We start from the raw sequence: 25,169 nt of genomic DNA on the forward strand, positions 1-25,169 counted from the left end.
AGCTAAATATCCTGTAGGCTAACTGGTGTCGTTTAAGTGTCATGAACCACTTTCAACAATGTTATTATAATGATGTACTATAGTGCAAAAAATATTTCTTTGATTGTATTGAAAATTTATCTAATGAGTAACGTATTGTTGTTATGAAATGCTACTTCCTGATAATTAATCTCTTCGTCATTCATGTCTAGCGCGTTCAAGTGAAACTTCCTCAGGGCGGCCGTAATGCGCAACAAGCATTCTTCTACATTTTGAAAATTTTAAACATTTAAAACGTTTTCTAAATGTCTACTTGTTTTAGTTTTTATTTTTGTTTGTTCTAATACCTCCTAGAGGGCATCATTAATCAGACATTCTATTTCTAATTGAATTTGCCTCAGTTTTTATGAATATTCGCGTCATTTTAGATAAGATACAAGACAGTCAGAGATGACTTCAATGCAGAAAAAGAGAAAAAATAAGTTCGTGAATTGGAAAGACAAGAAGGATATACGTTTGATGAGTACAGTCCATAATAACTCAATGATTGATGTTGGAACATGGAAAAGAACTGTAAAAAAATCAATAATTGTAAAAGATTACAACAACAAAATGGGAGGAGTGGACCACCTGGAACAGATGTTATCAAATTATCCTGCTGTTAGAAAAAACAGAGATATTATTTTTCCATTATGCTTTATTTCCTTATAATTTTACTTAATATTCATTGACATTCATCCACTACGAAAGTTATGTATGGAAAGTTATGATGTACAGAGAAAGCAACATTAAATGCTACGAAAAACAGACGACCACTGGGGGGAGGAATTTTCGTGGGCAGGAGAGGACCACAAAAGGTTTAACTAACAATTGGTACTTTTCTCTCAGGTCATGACAGAGATGATTGAATTGTGGGCAGTGTATTAATATTTGGTTGCTTGTAAATACTTGATCACTGCTTTGAAATCCTGTTAGGCGTTTAGAAACTTTTTATGGATGTAATCCTTGTTTTTCACTGGATATTGGAAAAGTGCCTGGTCTATAAATATTTGATCTATTTAAATTCATAAAGAGAACCCATTTTTCATTGTCATTTATTATTGGTAGCAAAAATTCAAATGTGTTTGGTTGGACAAGCTTTTAAAACACATTAACTCACTTTCCTCTCTCCAACTCTTTCTGGTAAATTATATCATAGCAAGTATTGAAATTTACTATAAATCTTAAGGACTGAATCCACTTCTTCCTTGTCCTCCTATAGATTCCAAACTTCATCCCCAATTCTGTCATAATAATCCTGTCATCATTCTACTGGCTTCTAACAGGCTCTTATCTTTCAATACCTAAGGCCATCCTGATTCTTTTGATTATCAAAGTGCCTGTTACTATTGCTGAAGCACTGAAGCTAATACAGTCAAAAGTCTTTAATCCGGACTCATTGGGACTTCGGCGATTCCGGATTATCAATTTTTTCTGGATTATAGATCATCAGTTTAAATCTAGTAAGATGGCATGCAGAAATTATAAAATTAAAAATATGAAACCATAATTTATGAAATAAAGAGCAATTATGTTCTAAAGGGTATCAAAATTTACAAAGAAAAAGCTTAATATTTATTTGTTTACTTTATTAAACATTTCTTTCAACACGTGCATGCGTAAAGCATACATTACGCATAGTCGAAATTAGAAAATTGCAACCAGAAAACTATTTGATGTGTGTTTGTGATATTTATAATGACGAGGAATTTGATTTAAATCATATCGAAGACGGAGTACATCGAAATGAAATACTACATTTAGTAAGGAATTATAAGCCAAATAAAATAAAAACATCTGCCTTGAAGATGAGGATAGCGCTGACAGATCAACTTCCAGCTCATTGTGCGCCGCGACGTCCCCCCCCCCCCACCGCAGAGCAGCATAAAATTGATAAACAGATTTCGGAATGGTTAGAGAAACAAAGGATATGCCTTTATCCATTTTTTGAAGCAATTCCACTTTTTGCTTGATGGACATCGACATCGAAACGTGCTTTCGTTTTGTAGATCCTTTGGCAGCTCCAGAATCGGAAATTCTTTTTGACATAATCGAAAGTTCGAGCTTACTTTTATAAAATTGCTCTAACAGTCTGCAAAAAATAATAAGCCGGATCCAATTCAAAGATTAAGGAACAACGCAATCTGCAACATTAACTGAAATAGATAATTAGATAATTTTAGCTTAGCTTATACCATCCGTTATACATTAAATGCGCATGCGTAAACCTATTATGTGCATGCGTACACACATATGCGCAAGCGTGAAGGTATTATGCGTTGACGCATGCACAGAAATTTTGTAGCTTTGAGGTCCGGATTATGGGTGTCCGGATTAACGACTTTTGACTGTATTTGCATAGGCATTCCAATGCAGATTATTGCAGCATGTGCCATATATAATTCAAAATGCTTCTGCTGCATTGTGTTTGTGGCGTTCCGACAGATACTTCAACTTCTATTCATGAGATGGCGCCACGTGTAAAATCCAGTTCTTAATCGGAGCAGCAAAGCGACATCTTTACTCACTCAGACCTCTCGTCGGACAACGGTACGCGAAGGTAGCATGAACTGTGTTCCGAGCTCTGTGTTGATCTCTGCAATGTAATTTAAATTGTAATTTAGTATTTAATATATTTTTTTGGTTATAGGAGATTGTCTACTCTTATTTTCTTTAATAATTATCATGCATTAAGCACACACGACCACCAAAAGTGGTGACCTTTTGACTGAGCACGCTACTGAGAATGGATTTTCAACGACCCTAAGCCACGTGCATCCAAGGCATTCTGAAGAACTGACTAAAAATAACAACGAATATGGACATTAAACGTATGCTACAACGTACCCCTTCAATTATTTCTAGAAGTATTGATATATATTGCTTGTGTTTTTTTTTTCAAAGTCGTGCATATCATCGCAAGGAGCTTCAGCAAATCATCAATGTGATCTGTTCCGTTCCGCTGACTTCGCCAGTCGTGCAATAATTCTTCGATCATTCAACTTTTGTGACAAATGTAATACAATAGTGATTTTCGCTAAATGTGCTACATCAGTAATTTTTCTGCAACGTGCTACGGCAAAATTCTTCCCTCAGTGTTCGAAAGTAGTGAATTTCTTTCCCACGTGCTACAGGAGTGATTTCCTTTTTCCTTCGAAAGTGCCTTAGCAGTGTGAAGTGGTGATTTTGTGTGTGCGCAATACAAAATGAACGCATCATTTATTTTTTTTTCTCAAATAAGGGTTTCTTTTCAAATGCATTTCGGTAAAATATTATTTGTGTGTGTAATTGCTGACCCTGTCTTATTTGTGTGTGTATCGTTACGTAAATTTTTTCTGCATGGTTAAAATATTTATTGTTATCATGGTAAAATATCAATAGTGTATCTTCATGCTACAATATTTGTGCTGTTAAGTGTTTATTATTTAAAATGAAAATTATCTATCAGTATGCCCGACGATATTCGACCAGAGCCACAAATCACACGCATTGCGGTGAAGCCACCGCCTTTCTGGAAAAATAATCCTTCATTCTGGTTCGCTCAGATCTAAGCACAATTTTCTATCGCTCGCATTAGTGAGGATTCTACAAAATTCAACCATGTAGTTGCAGCAATTGAGTCTGATATTCTGAATTCAGTGCATGACTTAATTCTCAAACCACCTGATTGTGATAAATACTCCAAACTGAAACAGTGGCTCATTGAAATCTATTCAGAAAGTGAATCTTCCAAAATACGTACTTTACTACAAGGACTTGAACTTGGAGATCAGCGACCTTCATACTTGCTGTCACGAATGCGTGATCTGGCAGGAAGCCATTTTAGTGACGACTTGTTGAAGTCACTATGGCTTTCGCGTCTCCCTAATAACATACAAATAATTCTCGCTGCTTCCAATGAAGATCTAACCCGTTTAGCAGCAATGGCTGACAAAATTAATGAACTTGTTACTCCAGCTTATGTCAGTGCTGCTAATGCTGCATCTTCCAGTTCATCCCTCGAACAAAAAGTGGCTGAATTGACCAAAAAAGTATCTGAACTCTCTACAAGTCTTCATGCTTCACGGAGATACAATCGATCAAATCAGGGCCCACGTAATAAATTTCGTGCCCGAAGCAGGAGTCAATCTCGTCATAATACTCGAACGCAGTACAAAGAACCCACAAGTGACATATGTTTTTATCATATGAACTTTGGCTCTCAAGCTCGCAAGTGTGCCCCTCCATGCACTTTTGTACAAGCGGGAAACTAAATGGGTGGTCTTCTGCTGGCCAACAGAATGTCCGCCACATCGACAGAATAGTACTGGCTGATCGTTCAACTCAGTTATGTTTTCTAGTAGATACTGGAGCTGACATATCAGTGCTCCCGAGAACTAAAACAAATGCTCACCAACTTAATAAACTTGTACTGTATGCAGCCAATGGTACCCAAATTGCAACCTACGGCACCAAACTATTGACACTTGATTTAAACTTGCGCCAGACTTTCAACTGGCCTTTTATTATTGCGGATGTAACTCAAGCAATTATTGGTGTCGACTTCTTGACACATTTCCACCTTCTAGTGGATGTCAAGAATAATTGCTTAATTGATGCTACAACTCAGCTGACATCACAGGGCCAAGCTTCTCACGTATCAAACGTACCTACCAACATAAGTGTTTTATCGGGCAGCACGCGGTTTCATCGGTTATTAGCAGAATTCCCTGACATTTTAAACCCATCCAAATCAGGGCAGCATACTCATCAGCCAGAAGTGTATCATCACATTGAAACACATGGCCCACCTGTATTTTCCAAGCCTCGTCGTCTTTCTCCAGAGATGCTAAAAGCTGCTCACAAAGAATTTGAATTCATGCTAGCACAGGGAACCATTCGCCCATCTAAAAGTCCATGGGCCAGTCCACTTCACATGGTTAAAAAGTCTAATGGTGACTGGCGGCTGTGTGGAGATTATCGTCGACTTAATGCCATCACAGTCCCTGACAGATATCCAGTCCCACATATCCAAGACTGTACCCATCTTTTTCATGGAACAAACATATTTTCTACCCTCGATCTTGCCAGAGCATATCATCAGATCCCAGTGCATGCTGAAGATGTGCCTAAGACCGCAGTGACTACACCATTTGGTCTCTTTGAGTACTTATATATGCCATTTGGCCTTCGCAATGCTGGCCAAACATTTCAGCGTTTCATACACCAAGTACTGTCTGGCCTCGATTTCTGCATCCCATATTTTGATGATATCCTGGTTGCATCTACAGATGCGGAAGAACATTTTCAATATCTGCGTCAGATTTTCAATCGCCTTAAAGATCATGGATTAAAACTAAATCCATCCAAATGTGTACTTGGTCAACCCTCAGTTTCCTTTCTTGGATGTCTTATTACCCAGAATGGAGTCAAACCTTTACCGGAAAGAGTCAAAGCAATTAACGACCTACCCCAGCCCAAAACCATCTCTGAACTGAAGCGTTTTCTAGCAATGTTAAATTTCTACCGACGCTTTCTGCCAAATGCCGCAAAAACACAAGCCTGCCTACATGAGTTTCTGAAGAATAGCAAAAAAAAACGATCAACGAGCTGTCCCTTGGACTGAATCTGCATCTGCAGCATTCGTGCAATGCAAACACGATCTGGCAAATGCAGCCACACTTTCTTATCACTCACCTAGTGATCAGCTCTCTATTATGGTAGATGCATCTGACACGGCCATAGGAGCAGTGCTTCAAGCCCATACCACTAAAGGACTTTCCCCAATGGCATTCTTTTCCAGAAAACTTACTACTGCAGAAAGAAAATACAGCACATATGACAGAGAGCTACTTGCTGTGTACTGTGCTGTTAAATACTTCCGGCACAACTTGGAAGGACACGACTTCATCATTTTCACCGATCATCAACCATTAACCTTCGCTTTTAGAAAAAACTCTGACTCATGTTCTCCTCGTCAGCTTCGACATCTGGATTTCATTGCCCAGTTTAGTACAGATATCAGATGTGTCTCTGGTACTGATAATTGTGTCGCTGATGCCTTGTCTCGGGTAAACAATATCAACCTCACTACCCCAGATTTCTCTGAAATTGCAAAAGCTCAACTGCATGATGAGGAACTCAAGAACCTAATCTCAAATCCACAAACCTCCCTTCAGTTACAACCGCTGCATATTGATCCAACGCTTAAAGTTTACTGTGATATAGAGAACAATAGAATACGTCCCTATATTCCTGTCAATTTTAGACGTGAAGTGTTTAATGCCTTGCACAATTTGGCACATCCTGGAATCCGTGCCACCAAAAAGCTAATCGCAGACAGATTTGTCTGGCCAGCAATGAATCAAGACATCACAGAATCGACTCGTTCATGTATTAGATGTCAACGGTGTAAAGTATCCCATCACACTCACAGCCCCATTCAACAATTTAACCTTCCAGCAAGACGCTTTGATCATGTGCACTTAGACTTGGTTGGCCCATTGCCTCCTTCAAATGGTTACACTTACCTCCTCACTTGTATTGATCGGTACACAAGATGGCCTGAAGCCATTCCTATTGAAAATATATCCGCTGAAACTGTAGCTCGAGCATTCATCTCCCAGTGGCTTTCAAGATTTGGCATGCCTACCACCATCACTACTGACCAAGGCCGACAATTTCAATGTCACTTGTTCGCATCCCTCACCTCTCTTCTTGGCATTCGCCATATTCGCACACCATACCATCCATCTGGAAATGGGATGGTGGAACGCTTTCACCGATCTCTCAAACAAGGTCTGAAGTGCCACAGTAGCACACACTGGACAGAAGCCTTACCCCTAGTCTTGCTTGGTCTTCGCACAGCATTCAAAGAAGACATTCGTAGCACTTGTGCTGAAATGTTATATGGTACAACCCTCCGTGTGCCAGGTGAATTCTTTCACCCGGAATCTACTCCAGTAATCGACCCTCCAACATTCCTTCAACGTTTACATGAGACCATGAGCAATATCTCGCCAACTCCAGCATCTTCGCATAACCAGCCAAGCTATTTTGTACATCCTGCGCTTGAGACATCTTCGCACCTATTCGTGCGCAACGATGCAATTAAGCCAACTTTAACACCTTCATATGATGGTCCATTCAAAGTTGTCAAACGAACACCGAAACATTTCACCATCATCTGCAATGGCAAACAATCAGTGATTGGAATCGATCGTCTCAAACCAGCATTTCTAATGCAAGATCCAACAACTTCCTCATCAACATCACTCCCGGAAGAAAGCTTACATCCCGTTAAAGAGCAACCTAAAACTACCAGATCTGGAAGAAAGGTTAAATTTAACCCAAAGTACTTATAACGTACCGATGGTACTTGGGAGGGAGTACTGTGGCGTTCCGACAGATACTTCAACTTCTATTCATGAGATGGCGCCACGTGTAAAATCCAGTTCTTAATCGGAGCAGCAAAGCGACATCTTTACTCACTCAGACCTCTCGTCGGACAACGGTACGCGAAGGTAGCATGAACTGTGTTCCGAGCTCTGTGTTGATCTCTGCAATGTAATTTAAATTGTAATTTAGTATTTAATATATTTTTTTGGTTATAGGAGATTGTCTACTCTTATTTTCTTTAATAATATCATGCATTAAGCACACACGACCACCAAATGTTTATGCTTTTATAAGAAAAAAAATATCTAATATCTTTCTTTTACACCAGCTAATGAATGCAGGGAAAAGTTTTTAAGGTTATTACATTAAAAATGGAAAATGTTTTCATTTGTGTACTATATTTCACCTTCTAATATTCAATCAAATAACGAAAGAGTTATACAATTAAAAAGTAACACACATTACCAAAGTATATGCATGACAGATCGAAGTATTGAAGAGAATACATATAAAAATATGTTAAAACAGTTTACATGTGAACTATATTATATGAAAAGGAATGATAATTACAAGCTGCAAAAAATTATAGGATTTTCAGTAAGGTGATTTGTACTTTCTCATTCATGCCAGTAACCATTTTTCAATTCTGCTCATGGTCCATTAGCAAAATGAAAATCTTCCTTTATCACCACCACTGCATTATGATATATGTCATCCTTGTAAAACTGCTTTGTTATACTTAGCTTGTAAAGTGTTCAGTAATATATTTTTTATTTTATGTCATAAAAGCTAGAAAAATTTAATTAACTTTTCTCCTCAGAATAGGTGATACTCAAATTCTTCATTAAGTTTTAGCTTGGCTATACTTCATAAAGGCCTAGATCAATAAGAAAATGATGCCATATAAGGACCTGAAAATCAGTAGATTCAGAGCATAACAGAAGGATCAAGGATGCTTTGAACAGTGTGAGAAGCTAACTGTTCAAAGCAACCTTGATCTGCATGATGATTATTATGATCTGTTATAATGTTGATCATGAATTTTACATTGTTTGTGTTAGATGATAGTTGAATGACTTGATATTCACTTCTCAAATCTTTTTGAAGTTGGATAACTTGATTAGTTTTAAATTTGGAAGTAATATCTTTATTAGTTAAATATTACCTAGTGGCATATTTTAAGAGGCTATTCAGTTGTTTCACCTGTGTACTCATTCTAAATAATTAATAATAATAATAATAATTTTAGCATTGTTTGTAGATATAGAAGTGCTTTTACCTCTCCTATTCAAGAAGCTTTTCAAAGTTATTAACATACTTCTGCAGTTAAGTCTGTGAGTACTTCTAAATGAATGATTTTAGTAATAAAAGAAAGCTGTAACAAAAACATTTGTAGTAAATATATTTCCATCATATATTGTATTTAATGAAAATTGAGCCCAAAATCTCTTCCTAGATAATTAAATGGAGAATTATAAATGTTTTTATCAGATTGAAGATTTTGCATATTTTGCTCACTTGTTAATTTTTGGCTGAACCAAAAATAAATAAATAAAAATAAAGGCAGTTCAGATAAAGTTATTAAATTTGTATTCCCTTTTTGCACAACCTGTTTTTATGAATAAGGATTTTCTTCCATTGAAAAATAAATACAGAGCAAAATTAAAAGTGCATCCTAATTTATGGTTAAAACTAAGTGAAATAAGACAGACATAAAGAAATTAAGCAGACCAAAATTTCACACTAAGTTTTAGAATTAAAGTATTATAACTTAAATTTTGATAATTAAAAAATGGTAACCAGTTTTTAATTAAATGTTTTTTATGTGTGCATATTTAATACAAAATGCCGATAAGTAGTGCAAATGGCAAAATATATTTTTTTCCTAAATATTTGTATTGAGAAATTGAAAAATATTCATTGTAAAATGTAGTGGTGGTATTCGAGTCAGTTCTTTTTTAGATGATATGTGTTAGTCAAAATGTTGAGATGAGTCAAAAGGCTGGTGTAGATGAAACTTTTTCATTATTTGACTATTATTATTATTGTTATTTTTTTCCAATGGCAGATTGTGAACAATTACAAATGCAACCCAGTCCATTAATCTGTACAAGGCCGGATGTGGTGGCACCTAATAGTGGGCCACCATCGCCTTTCCTATGAAAGGGTGGACAGTTACAACCATGCCTTCTCCGGGATTCGAACCTAGCCCCTTCGGCATCGCAGTCAGCTTCCCTGACAATTATACTAACTGGGCAGCTTATTTCATTATTATTATGAAGTATAATACAGAATTTTGGTTAATGGTTTGCTTTATTAGTGTTATTTAACCTACCTCCAGCTCTGAGAATAATTTTCTTATTTATAAGAATAAACAAACCCATGAGCAAACTTTAATTTTTTTCACTTTTAAAGAACTTTTAGTTCTTTATCAACAATTAATACTTGTGTTTTTTTATAGAGAGAGAATTTAATTTTTTTTAATTCTTCACTAATGGGAATGTTTAAGTGATAAAGTAAACTTCTTACATTATGTAAAAACCTGAAGATAAAACATAAATATGATCTAAAATAAATCATAAATATGAATAAGTCTATCATAAATATGAATTAGTATGAAATACTTGCTTTTTAAATTGAGAAAGTAATTTCCAAAAAGATGTGTAATATAGCTGTTACAGTAATATTAGAAATGCTTTTAAGCTCTGTGAAGTAAAGTTTCTCTGAACAGTTGTTAATAGTGCAACTGTAATTGTTAACAGTGCAACTGTGCAAGATTCATCATTAAAATTTTAAGCAGATTACTCGAATAAATATTGTGCTAAGCTCCAGTGTAAGGTCATGACTATTTAAACAGAAAGAGATGGTCTGCAGGGTTGAGGTGCAGTGCGTGAACCAAGATACCAAGAATACAGATTCTTACCTAGAATTATATGTAGAAATACACAGTTCTTGATGAGTGTCTATATTTTTGACACTATGACATTTGATGGCCATTAAAATTTTCAATATATTATCTGTCTGGTATATTATCTACACAGTTGCTGTAATGGAATCCATGTGCAAATTGACCTCATTTTACTTTTACTCTGAAAGAAGGTGATGTGATAGTTTAAAGTGAAGGATGTAGATACATTTAATAAGGCTATCTGAGTTGTATTAATACAAGGTGTGTTCGAAAAGTTCGGTGATTGGTCTCATAATTAAAAAACCGCAGAGGTTAGGATCTTGCACTCACGCAGACGCAGTGAGAGAAATGTCATCTAGAGCCATTTTACGACAGATAAAAAGAAGCGCATGCTATGAGCAGTTTAACACGGTCAGTGTGAGAAAGATTGTCAGTGTGACATGGAGCAACGCATAAACATAAAGTTTTGCTTCAAGTTAGGCAAAACGGCGACGGAGACACATGACATGTTACTGAAAGTTTATGGTCAGGAAATCTGCTCCATGACAACACCCGGTCGCACACAGCGATCCGTGTAACCCAATTCCTTGACAGGCGCCAGGTTCCAGTTTTGGATCACCCTCCATATTCTCCAGATCTGGCTCTCGTGGCTTCTTCCTGTTTCCCCGCCTCAGTTCTGAAAGGCCAACACTTTTCCGACATTACTGAGATCCAACAACGTGTGACAACGGTGCTTCGAGCCATACCGAAATAAGCATTTGCAGACAGTTTCCAACAATTGTACACCCGATGTCAAAAGTGTATTGTTGCTAATGGCGAATACTTTGAAGGCCAGTAAAGCTATTTTGCTTGTTTCTCTTGTTTCCTTTTTTTATGGTAAAATTCACTGAACTTTTTTAACACACCTTGTATAATATAACACTTTCCCTCCTGCACTGCTTATACACAAAAACTCCATGTATTGATTCTGATGCATCTTCAAAATCCATTAATATGACTTTTTAATAATAGTTTGTTAAAATATATATTTCATTTCTAAGATATTCTGAAGTGTTTAAAGCCACAAAAGTTACCCACTCCTGAGCAGCAGGATTTTGTAGGCCATCTTCAACAGGATCTGGTAGGCCATCATTTGTGAGTCATACTTTTTCAATGAAAAAATTTTTTTAACTGATCCTAACTGTCCCAGGATACTGTAAGATATTTATTGTCACAACACTTGAAATTCTTCCTGTTTAAGATATAAGATTTTTTATAGTTTAAAGTTTTTAAAGTTTTGGATAAGAATTCAACTACCAGGAAATTTAATTAACTTAATAGAATAACATCGTTTTTCATTTAACAGATTTGTTAATGCTTTTTATTACAATTTGCCATTTTGCAATTTAAAAAATAGTGTATCAGTTGTGCAATGGGAAAAATTAAACTATTATTAATGTTAACAGCAATAGTGGGGCTATTACAGGTTTTCCCTGCATTTAAAATTAATCAAATAACTCTTTGCATATATAGCAGAGCACATACACATACATTTATCAAAAATAATAGTTTAGCAGTTTTATCAGAACTTTGGATCCCTTTTCCTCTTTCTAGTGATACTAATAAAATGAGATTTCAACTTATGAAAAGCTGATTTTTATAAGTTAAATTTAAATTTGGTAGAATAATAACGAAACTACAAATAAAATTGCTATTTCATTATATAATACAACAGTATGTTGTCTAAGTATATCTTAAATGTTTATCCTACTTTCAATCTCATCTCTATATTATGGATTACAAATTTCTAATAATAATATTTATAATAAAAATGAAAGTAACCAAAATAGTGGCTTACTGCCTTTTTAAGAGCTCAAAAAAATTAATTCTGTTCATTTTGACTTTCCAATTTCAAAATTTTAAATGAATATTTCTTTTTTACATTCTTTTTTTTTTTTTTAAGAACTTTGATTAGGTTAAATTTTTTAAATAGGAGGAAAGGATTCAAACAAAACATTTCAAAATCTTGAAGAATTTGTTTCATGCTTGCAACTTACTGCAATTCAAAATTAGGAATAATTTTTCTCCAGACTTTTTTTCTAATTTGTAACATCACTTTTTAAGTGCATTTATCATTCTTTTGAACTGATGGTCGTATTGAATCTGCTCAGATCACTTTATTAAAATGTGCATTAATGTCCTTAAATGAAAATTCAAATTAATAGCAACATATATTTTTAATTATGATAATGTAAATTCAAAAATTACATTGTTTATAGTCATTAATGAAAATATAATTTTAGTACCATTTCAGAGAGATTTTTCAATTGCCTTATTTTACAATTGCTCTAATGATAAAAATTTCTATATTTAGCAAACTGTAATCAGAATAAATTATTTTAATTAAAAAATTAACATTGCATTAACTCTTCTACCATAACAAGCTAACATAGCTCTTCTACCATAACACTAATGAATATGGTGGGTTGAGACTTTGTACATTAACATCATTAATTTCTTCAGTTCCGATCAGTACTTCATCACATTTAATTCCCTTTTTGTCTGATGTGCTATGTTTATATAGGATTCATTTTCACCACAACTTTCTGAATCATTCTCATTCAGTTGTTGCTTTTCCTGGTTTTTATACTCCATCTTAAGAAGAACAAAACCTAAACCATTTATAAACGTTTGAGACAGACAGGTGGAGTTAAGGACAGGGTTAAGTTTTTTCTAGAAGAAACAAGTTTTTTCCAAGACTTTGGAAAAACTGGATGAAATTAACAATGAAGAATTTGTAGGCTATTTGCAAAGGGGATAAATTTCTTAATAATAATTTAACTTACTTGCATCACTTCTCTAATGAAAGGCAAAATAATTAAACAATTCCCCTCTGAAAAAAGTCTATTGAAGAGTATGGTAATATTTTTATTCATTTATAGCATATATTACATTGTGCTGATTATGTGAATTCAGTTTTTTAGTAATTAATTCAATTTTATACTCTCTTCTTTCTGAATAACTTATAATTAAATAATCTTATTTATTTCTTTTGCTGTTAGCAACTGAAATTCATTTTCAAAATCCATCCCAACTCACAGATATGAAAGCAGATTGTTTAAACAAGCACAAAAACATATATGCACATGTACATATTCCAAAGAAAGTTGCTGCAGGCATGTAGAGGAAGCTCAATATGTAGGGAGGGGGAAAAATGAAAATATTTAAATTGATTTATAATATAATAATGTTATAAATGAATAAAGTATAACTAAATTGCTATTGAAAAGTATGACTAAATTGCCATATATGTTTTTGTGCTTGTTTAAACAATCTGTTTCATATTGAAAAGGCAAAAAATCAACCATAGAAGAAATTTGCTAAACCTGCTGAGAATACCTCATTTATAAAATTTTACTTTATCCTGTTGCTATTTGCAGTCTACAAAATCTTGTATGGTAAGAATGAACTGTGCAAAGCAGTTGAGGTTTAAGTTTAGCAAGATTAGTGCAAATTTTTTCTTTTGAATTTATTCACTCATAACCAAAATTTGAAAAAAAAAAAAAAAAATTATTGCATGTGATAGAAAAGAAATTTTCTGTTTGTCTGGAAACTTAATTTGCATTGTTTCACTTATCATTCTGTTGCCATTCGGAAAAACATAAAATATTGCTCTTTCGTATTTAATCTGTCTGTTATCAATTAACAAACTAAACTATTTAAAAGCAATAGATGTGGTTCTTAATATTATAATTTTTTACTTTTTTAGATTTTGTAATATATCTAATTAAAAACATTAAATGTTTTTATAGTATTATGTTACACATATATATATATATATATTTACTTTTTAAATATACTGAAGATATATAATATTACCATGTTAGTCTAAATGCACATTCATTTAATATCCCATTATATGTTTCAAAATTTGACCTAATTGATAAAATTCGACCTAATGCATACTGATAAATCATATTAAACTTTAATAGAGCTCTTTGAGAGGATCGTTAAATTCTGAACACTTTGATATATGTATATATATATCAGTTTTGTTTTCTGTTTTTCCTAAATAATTTTACTGATTTTGTTTGTTGATATGAACAGAAATTCATTTCAAAATTTCTGTAAATTCACAGAAGTGAAAAAAATCTCATCACTATTGCACAAAAATCATACATGTGCATACTAGTGAAAATTCTTAAATGGTATAGAAAATTAAAATATTTAAGGAATATATGTACTGGTATGTAAGTGAAGTGTAGGATAAGCATGCTATAAGTATGAAATAAATTCAAAAATTAGTGTTATTGAAAGACACCCAGTTTTTTGACACATTTCCTGGTCTTTCAGTAGATAGCCATAGCTCATGGTTCTTAATTTTAAGCTTTTACTAATGAAAGTTTTTTTCAACAATAACAATAACTTGTGCAAATTTTATTCCCCTTCAGCGGTCTTTTCTGATACATTTTTATTTGATCTGTATTGCCTTATTCTACTGTAGACATTTATAGACCTTTAATTTTAAATTCAACCAAATGTTTTATCAATAGACATTTTTATTGAGTTTTATTTCACATGAATGTATTTTAAATTACTAAGTAAATCCGCTTAATAGTGCGTACATTAATTAGTAATTTTATTTTTATCATATTTTAAAGTACTTAAATAATAAATAAATGCTTTCTTTCCTTACTTAGGTTTTTTTCAGCATAAAAATGTAAGAAAATTACATAATGAAACTAGCTGAAGAACTTGAAATTTAGAATTTGTAAATAAATATTAATATATTTTATGTCAGAATCATGTTATAAATTGTGGAATAACCTGAATCTTGCTATATAAAATGAATTTAAACCAGTTTTGAATCTTTTGAAATGGTCCTGTCATACAGCATGAAAATCTGCTGGGACCTTCTGGTTTTTGTTGTGAGAACTTCCCTATTTTCAAGGTGGCAAACTATGCCTTTCTGAAAAATGCATTGCTGATTTTTTTATCTCCTTTTTATAGAATGAAAATGAGGAGATCTGTTTTTGAAAAACTAGATGAAGAAGATGAAAAGGAAGCAGAAGTGGGAAAAAAAAGAATTAAAGAATGCCTTTCTGTTATGACTGATGAGGACAAACGAGCTGATATGCGAGAAAAAACCTTACTCCCAGTTATAATTATAGAAGGTGATTGTGGCAATGAATATCTTATGTATTACACTGTTGGAGCTGCTGCTTCTATGGATTATAAGTAATTTTTACTCATAATAATTTCCATGATCCATTAGTATAATTCAACTGTCTCAAACACAACCTTGGCTGGCATTCTCCCAAAACACATAGAATCACCCAAAAGGGGTGTTAATTAAGTGCAATGAGGGGAGAGGTGATGTAAAAGTCCTGTCTTTACTGGAGAGAGGAAATTTATATGACTAAAGGTGTCCCCATGTCATCGAGGAATCTTCTCATCAGAGTTTTTTTTTCCCCCCATCTTTGGTTCAAATTCACAGAAATAAATTATACGATTTGTGCTAGTTCATAGCTCAGAAACCAAGAATGTTGAAATTTTTTGTTCATAATTTATGAATTTTATAAGAACAATTCATATCTCATTGCTTACCTTTAAAGATAAGGTCACTAAAAATTGCGGAACAATAATTTTTTGTAGTGAAAAAAAAGGACACCAGTCAATAGGTTTTTTTTACTCCTATTGTGCAAGATAATTGAAAGAAACAGGGTAAAAAATCCCTACTACATGATTCATTTCCATCCAGCCCATTTTGAGAATAACTCGGTCCAAATAGCACACGTGTGTTTCTACTCATGGTTGTGGCTGAGACGGTCAAACTGTATTTATCTTTGAGAAAGTTTTTGGAATGTGTTCATTAATAAAATTAAAAAGAAATGTGTTTCTATTTAAATAAAATAAATAACAACTCTTTAGTCTTCATTTATACAGAACTTCAACTGTTTACTTCTCCAGAAGTAAAATGAAACTTTCTAATTTCTTGAAGAATTTAAAATACTTATTTCTTTTCGTTGTATTTGTGTACATAAGTTTTTTATACTGTATTGATTTTGACATTGCATTATTCGGTGTTTTTTGTATCTGTATCTGGTTGTAACAAAAGTTTTCTACCAAAAGTTGTTCTTAATAAAGTTAGAAAAGAAAACATGAAAGCAATATTTTTGGGGCGGGTGATAATCACCACCCAAATCTATGATTTTCTGCCAATGTTTTTGTAGTTTTTTCAAAGCTTTCAGCCCAGAAACTTGATGGCTGCGACTCCAAAAACAGATCAATTTAATTTTGTATATCCTGTGCAGAATGGAAGATAGCACCAGCAAGATATAGCTGCCGGTGTGAAGAAAGGTAGAAGTCCAAAGGAGCGATGTCTAGGCTATATGGTGGGTGTAGCGAAAGATCCCATTCGAGTCCATACAGAGTCCAGCTAGAGAATGCAGGCACATGTGGTCTTGCATTATTATGTTGGGACATTACCTTTTTGCGCCAGAGTTCAGTTCAACATTTTTCCTTGTTTAGTAGCTAACACATGGATTAGCATCTAGCTGTACACCTGTCACGGGGTTTACCTTTTTCCTGGTACTCTTTGTGGATGATACCACGGTAATATCACCAAATACAAAGCATGATCTTTTTCCAAGTCAAATTGCACTTTGCGACGCTGTCGACGGACTCACCGGATGCATACTAATTCCCTTTTCAACATGTTTTGTTGAAGTGAATCCACTCTTCATCACAAGTGACGATCCGGTCCAGAATTTTGAATTTTTTTTTAATGTCATAGTTCTTATTTTTGAACTTTTGGTGCCAAACCTTCACAGTGCCACATTAGTACCTAAAGCTGTATACATGATTTGGTGACATTCAGTAGCTGATGTTTTGCAACCGAACTGGAAGTAAATGATGGTTCTAATCTTGTAGCATGATAATTCCATTTCAGTCACCTTGTACTTAATGATAACGATAATTTTTTACAAATTTCACAACACAGTATTCTGAAGCAAGGCTCTTTGTTTCAAATGCCAAAAATCACTTGGCAAAATATAATTAAGCACACCAAAATGAACTGTTTGTGCAGGTGATATTTGATGTGGCTGAAAACTTTTGTTGAAACCTTATATCTTATTGCTGTGCTGTACTTTGCACTTACTCACCTAGTGATGGCTTATATTTCATATTCCGATTCAATCCAGAAATATTCTAGATAATTATTATTATAATGATCTTTTCTGACTTGGCTTTAAATTTTCAAGGCCTTTGAGCTTATTACACACCCACGTTCTTTCCTCACCTGGAAGTACCCTGTAAGAATTTCAGCTGCAGATCCATATAATGTGATGTGTACTTGAGGCTTTATATCATTGAGCTGAACTCATCACTGTGTAGTTTGTTCACAGTAATAGCTTAATAGATAGATAGATAGATAACTGTTTTATAGATATAAGGACTATGGAAAGTTCATTGCTCTGTTATTTTTAGAATGAAGAGAGAAGTTAAAGGGCTATTAATTTATTATTTGAAAGATAGATGCTTTATATTATATGTATATGAATTTTTTTTATAATTTTTAAAATTTTATATTTTTATATTTATTTTAATAACTGTTAGTGTTTAGATGAACACATATACAAACACATTGGTCTATGATATTCAGCAAATTTGTAGTTTATAAACATTAATTCACAAACATTTGTGCACTGTATGTTAAGTCTACTGTTCTTCTTCTTCTTCTTTTTTTTTCTTTCTTTTCTTTATTTCTTGTTTTCGTTTTTGCCATATGAGTTATTATTTACAATTAACAAATACTATTATGGAAACATTTTATTTTTATTTGTCTCTCCACACACACACACACACACAAAAAAAAAAAAAAAAAAAAAAAAAAAACTTTTATCATGGAGCATAGTATGCAACATGTACTAAAAATATGTTTCTTTAATTATAATAAACATGCAATTATTTCAATATTTTTAAAATTAAATGCATTTAATTTATCCAAATTATTTACTTTCCATTTTTAATAATGCAGATGCATTATTAAAAATGGAAAGATTTAAAATGATTAAAGAGTGTATTTATTGCTTTTAATTATTCATTTAGTTAATAACAGATTGTTTAAATTTGAGAGATAAATTAAAGATCTTATGCTAGCATCCTTGAACTTGTTATACCGCACATAAAATGTCTTTTACATAGCTAGTTCTGTCTGATTGTTTGTTAGAAATTCCATTTTACCATCATGATGCATTCACCAAATTCTAAGACATCATAAATTTTTTATTTGCTGGTTAATTCCATACAGTAAATCCTCCAGTTATATAAAAATTCCTATTGTAAATGCAAAATTTGAACAGATTTTTATGTACTGCTATGTGTTATTTTTGCCTGCATTTTTTTACTGTTGTTTCCATAATTGAGGTTGGAATCACCCTGTAAAAATTATTTAAAAACAGTTAATTAAGAAACAGAGGCATAACTAGGGTTTTCAGTGCCCAGGAACAACTGAAAATTGAGGTTGGAATCACCCTGTAAAAATTATTTAAAAACAGTTAATTAAGAAACAGAGGCATAACTAGGGTTTTCAGTGCCCAGGAACAACTGAAGATTTTGTGTGCCAAGAAAGGAAAACATTTCATTCTACAATTTTGTAACATTAAATTGGCACCCCTTGGATACTGCGCCCTTTCCTCACCCTTGTTATGCCACTGTTAATAAATAGTCTGGCATTCTTTCTGCTATAATATTTCATCTAATTTCTCATATGAGTAGTTCACTTAGTTTGCTATTAATACTATTATTCTTAGGGCTAAAAATTTTTAAATTAAACCTTCTGAGAAAAACATAATTATGACTTATTCTTTGTTTTTAGAACTGTTTCTTGCTGCACAATACCCTCTCATGCTGATGAACCTTTTTCTACTATAACTTGTCTTGCATTCCACATGCTTGATATGACTTTAAATGAGGGTATATTTGAGCGAGAGCAAATAATTCTTAACTTCTTACCAGGATGCAGCAATGCCCCTCTGTATCTCCTGAATCATTTATTTCATGTTCAGGTTTGTATAACATAGAATAATCAATTTATATTATTTTTTTCTTTTTTCTTTTTATAAAGAGCAGTAAAGGAGCTCATTGATTTTGGAGTATATAATTTTACACGTTTGATGTATTGCTTAAGCACACAAAATATATCCAGCTTGTTTATGTACATAATAAATAGTTAATTCTTTTCCTTATAAGGTGTTTTCTCCTTCCTTACATTGTGCCTTTGGGGTGTAAATGGGTAGCATGTCTGGCTAGCAATCAGGAGGTTCACAGTATTTGAATTCCAGCAAGGGAATTGTGCATTTTCATATCTCCTGCTTTAAAAAAAAAAAAAAAAAAAAAGACTTTATAAGAGTGCTCAAACTAAAGGTCAGCATACTCGGAGTGTATCCTGAAGTTCAAGTCCCAGTGAGGGCATTGCTCATTTTTCATGTCTCTCAGCAAAAAGCCTAATGACTCTATGACTCTACAGTGGCACCCAAACTAAAAAAGGTGGGGGAGGAAGATTCTCCACCATCAGGATTTGGTAATTGGGTCCCCTAATCCCCAGTTGCCCTTTAAAAGGGGTATTATATAAGGTATTTCTCCTACCTTCTTAGCATGCCTTCATGGTGTAATGGTCAGCACAGTTGGCGCATACTTGAAAGGTCCAAGGTTCGAGTCTCAGCGAGGGCATTGCTCATTTTTCTTGTCTCCTGCTTCAAATAACCTAATGTCTCTATATCATTACCACCAGGATTTGGCAATGGTATCCTCTCTCCCAAATTTCCATTTAAAAGGGGGACTATAGAAGATATTTTCTCCCTCCTTATCATGTGCCTTCATGTTGTAAATGAGTAGCACATCCAGCCAGCAATGAGGAGGTCCCGGTTCAATATTTCCATCTCTCCTTCTTCAAAAAAACCTAATCACTGTACATCCTAATAGATGTGTATCATACTTGGGTTCAACTAAATACATAGTACTGTAAAAGCACATTTCACCTGATTAATTTTTGCTTTTAAATAATGTAGCAAAAATTTGTTACCTTTTCTTATTTATTAAACAACTTTTGGCATTGGTGTCATTAAAATTTGTATGCCTATCTGCTGTTTCTAACCCTCCCTTTTTTTTCGTATATTGCAATGAATAGGCAAATTCTCAATGCACTTTTTGCTCTCAGGAAGCAAAATAAATACATCTATTCTCCACTTGATTCTGCATGCAAGTTATCGGAACAGAAAATTTCTATCACCATATGTAAGTTATAATCAGCCCTGACAAAAAACTCTAATTTTCCTTTTGGGCTTTGAGAAGGAGGCTATCGGGGTTAAAAGCTTAAAATTTGAACATGGCAGAACAAAATGAAATGAAAATTAAAGAATTCCTCTTTAAGGAACTGAAGTGCATTTTTTTTTCATTTCATATTTTCATTTTTCATTTCATATCCCAAAATTCTTTCTTGACATATACATATCACCTGTCTAGATATGCAAATATGCCTTTGCTCCTGCCGATGAATCTAAGAACATAAACTTCGAAAAACTTGTTGAGAAAGATAAATTCTAAATATAAAAAAAAAGTTATTGTTTACATCTTCTGTCCATAAATTTTGTGGTGATTCATGTAAAAACTGATTTTATGATATTTAGTTACATTTGAAATAGGCCTCTCTACTATTAATATGCTTTTACTCGTCGTATAGTTTGAAAACAGTGCTGCAAACCTGTTTTTGATAGATTATTCATTATTTTGTTTGATTTTTTTCATGTTCCCACTTAATGTGCTATTTTGATTTATGCAAATAGAAAACAGTCTAGGAGAATGTTTGGGTATAATGATTGAATTGTGAACCACTAATGAATACTTAAGTAGTGTAAAATGTCACATTTTCATAGCAGAGCACAATTTTAGCCTGTGCAAATTGAATTAGTGGTGTTCCAGAGTTAACTCCCAGAGTAAGTCATTTCCCTTAGTACATTATAGTGTTTGTGCTGCCTTTTCTAGAAACCTATATGTGACCTTATAATCTGAACTTTAATTTTCCTTTCATATCTTCTGTTACTTGTCATTCTAAAAAACGAAGCCATCTCAAATCAGCCTAGTCATTTTGAATAATTTTTTATTATTAGCATGTTTATAACTTTAAAAAAAATTCTAATGTATTCTAATATATATAAGAAGAAAAAATTCTAATATATGTAATATACTGTTTATAAAATAAGTAAAATTTAAAAAATAATAATAAACTTAGGTAATAATTACTGTGGTTCAGCTGTTTAGCTTCTATTATTTAAAAAAAAATGTTATTCCTTTTAGTTTCCACCTTCTAAGACTGTGAATGTGGACAAGACTCTTAGAAATAAGCAAATTATTGGCCTGTTCAAAGATATTTTTAAAGAGGTATTATGTTTTTTTTCCTTCAAGAAGTATATTCTGAACATCAAATCCAAAAATTATATATGAAGTTTTCATGTTCTCCAATGTATAGCTGAAACAAAAAACAGGTCTGATCATTTTCATGATTTAAATCTTTTTGTAATAGTTTTGAAAACTATAATTAGCATGCATTATTGTTAAAATCAGCTGAGATAAAAAATATAATACAGCATTTATTTCTTTTAAATTAAATTTATATTACTTCAAAAATGGGTTTGATTTTTAAAGGAAAAATTAAATTTATGAAAAAGCTATGAAACATACCATATTATTCTCATGAAATGCTTGGTGGTTTTTATTTGCTTTATTTATTCATGATACATTACTATCATTTTTAATCAATTTGTTTTTTACCAAAAATAAAGTGATTTAGGCACTTGTAAGTACTCTAAAGTGCCAAAATGTTTATTCACACATTTAAAAAGAACCTAGTTTACAAAATTCTGAATTTATAAGACTGATTAGAAATTTATTGGATTAATTTAAAATGGTAAAACAACAAACAGCTTTTACTTTAATAAAAATTTCATGCGTAAAATATAATTTCATTATTCAAGCATGAAAAATAAACTCTGCTTTCCTTTCTTTCTCTTTTTCTGCCTGGATACTGGATATGGAAATATATAAAATGTAGGAATATAAACCTTAGTACTAGATAACTTCATGATACATACATAATTTACGAATTTCGTAATACAGTCAAAAGTCGTTAATCCGGACTCGTCGGGACTTCGGCGATTCCGGATTATCGATTTTTCCGGATTATAGATCATCAGTTTAAATCTCGTAAGATGGCATGCAGAAATTCTAAAATTAAAAATATGAAACCGTAATTTATGAAATAAAGAACAATTATGATCTAAAGGGTATCAAAATTTGCAAAAAGAAAAAGCTTAATATTTATTTGTTTACTTTATTAAACATTTCTTTCAATGTAAGTTGTTTAAGTTTTGCTTCGTTTCATGTGATAATACTTTCTCTTTAATTCTATTAAACAGACATAATTTCTTGTTCAGTTACAAAGTTCCGCCGTTCAAGTCCTATAATTGCTGTGTCAAGAACACCGACTAATTTGTCAATCGAAATTTTTTTGTTTTCAATAACCTCTGTCACTTTTCTTCGCTATCGGAAGCGAATTATAATGAAGAGGAACTTGTTTTAAATCATATCAAAGACGGAGCATATCGAGATGAAATACTACATTTGGTAAGGAATTATAAGCCAAATAAAATAAAAACATCTGCGCTGAAGATAAGGATAATGCTGACAAATCAACTTCCAATTCATTACGCGCCCGCCGCCGAGCAGCGTGAAATTGATAAACAGATTTCGGATTTCAAAACATACTTTCGCTTTAGATCCTTTACATATTAACAAATATATATCGGAAATTCTATTTGATATAATCGAAAGTTTAAGCTTACTTTTATAAAATTGCTCTTACAGTCTGCAAAAAATAATAAGCCGGATGCAATTCGAAAATTAAGGAACAACGCAATCATCAACATTAACTGAAATAGATAATTAGATAATTTTAGCTTATACGTCCATTATACATAAAATGCGCACGCGAAAACGTATTCTGCACTTGCGCACACTCATATGCGCAGTCGTAAAAGGTCTTACACGCACGCGTGAACGCCTCTGCGCATGTGTCAACGCGGCGCATGCGCAGAAAGTTTTTAGTTTTGATGTCCGGATTATAGATCATTCCGAATTATGGGTGTCCGAATTAACGACTTTTGACTGTATACATTATCTATGGTGTATTTATTAAAACAATATATTTTTAGTTATTGTCTTTTTAATTTACAGTAACAGTTTTTACGAAGCTTCCATTTATGAACTTCTTGTCTTTTTAATTTTCCTTTACCAGTGAGGTAAATTCAGTTCCATATGATCCTGAAAATTAACCTATGGAGCAAATTTTAATTTCCTTTTTGATTTATGAACGTATGTTGCACATTTTGTCTGTCTCTCTTTTCTTAGAAACTCGTTCCCCCCTCTTCTTCTTTTCTCTTTTTTTTTTTCCTAATATAAAAAATTTTATGAAAAAGTGAAATTTGCTAGATTGAGTTGAATAATAAGAATTTTCTAAATTTGTAATACGCAGGATACTTTAAAGTTAATAGTTTAATAAAGCAGTAAAAGGACTAAGTGAGAATAATTCTAATTATGACTGATATTCAAACATAGAAACTTCGTTGAAAGTTTGCAAGTGTTCAGGCTTCTGAAGACCTATTATTTCAAGAATTCCTGAGTATATAAAGTTCTCTATGTATAACCATGCTAAAAAAGAAATATCTGGTGATATCCCACCCCCTCAGAAGAAGAAGAATCTTCACATGCTTGACATATATATATATATTTGGACTTATTCTTCTGTTGGCATGTAAATTGAGTTGGTAAACAGACATTTGTGAGATTTTTGAAAGCTAATAAATTTAATATAATTAAAATTACATATTTAAATTTTTAATGGAATTATAATTTAAATATTCTAGTGATCCATAGGTGTTCATAAAGTGATGAATTCACTGTATGAATAACTGTTTAAATTTATGGTTATGCTGGTAGTCATAGGATTTTAATATACCACTATATTATAATAAAAAGAGACAAATTAATGTGGTTCCACCAATGCCTGAGTAATTAAAGCTGGTGTACAAATTGTTTGATTGGTTTAGACAGACCGAATAAGCAGGCTGGCAGCACAGTTGATTTTTATGGTCCTTCCTGTGTGAAACATGAACAGAACCAGTTTCCCTGAGAAAGTCCTCTACAAAGACATCCCTGCTCGTAGGCAGGTAGCCCTCATGGGTTTGAAATATTCAAATAACTTAACAAGCTAATGAGATTATTGTTAATATAAAGAGATAATTATTAAAATCTTTTTTAATATGATGCAAATTGTCAATGTATTTGCCCTTCGTAGCATGGAGAATATTTGTCTTCTTATCTATTTCAGCTTATTCCTATTCCTCAACTTGAGGTTTTCTTGATAACTGTTGATGTCTTAACATATCTTGTCTAGCTGCTCTGGGCTCTGGATTTTTGCCAGATGAGATTATTTCTTCGCCTGGAGTTACAAAGGCCAGCAGTTACACTGATGTCCTACAATTTAGTAAAAGTGAGAAAGTATTACCATACTTCTCATTCAGGGTGAAGCAGGCAAGGACCATGACAGTTGCAGAACAAACTGTATTGCAGGATCATAAATAAAAAGCATATCAAAAAGTTATCCAGAATGAGTTCTGCAGAAAAATTCATTTTCTCTTTTCATTGGTATTAAAGTGTTGTTCTTTCTTTTATAAGCTTTTATTTGATTCACTTATGTTTCATTAAGGTCAGAATTTTGTTTGTGATTTTTAACTTATTTCCTGGTAAGCTTCTTTTAGTCATAATTTAC

General features: G+C 32.9%; 1 protein-coding gene across 13 annotated transcripts in view; it reads left to right on the forward strand.

Moving 5' to 3' along the window:
• The window catches only part of LOC118184600 (adenylate cyclase type 10-like), a 195,434-nt gene that overhangs the window by 98,940 nt on the left and 71,325 nt on the right, over positions 1 to 25,169 (forward strand). For all 13 annotated transcript variants that reach the window (XR_015044053.1, XR_015044054.1, XR_015044056.1 and 10 more), the window contains exons 16-18: positions 15,293 to 15,520; positions 19,164 to 19,353; positions 21,641 to 21,724. Coding sequence is in view for 7 of the 13 variants with exons in the window: in XM_085826923.1 (XP_085683049.1) it covers positions 15,293 to 15,520; positions 19,164 to 19,353; positions 21,641 to 21,724 (502 nt within the window). In the remaining 6 variants the exon portion in view is untranslated. The remainder of the gene's footprint in view (positions 1 to 15,292; positions 15,521 to 19,163; positions 19,354 to 21,640; positions 21,725 to 25,169) is intronic.

Source organism: Stegodyphus dumicola, chromosome 11 (assembly GCF_044657685.1).
Source record: "Stegodyphus dumicola isolate Sdum_Otavi_A_Nest chromosome 11, ASM4465768v1".
Classification (NCBI taxonomy): Eukaryota; Metazoa; Arthropoda; class Arachnida; order Araneae; family Eresidae; genus Stegodyphus; species Stegodyphus dumicola.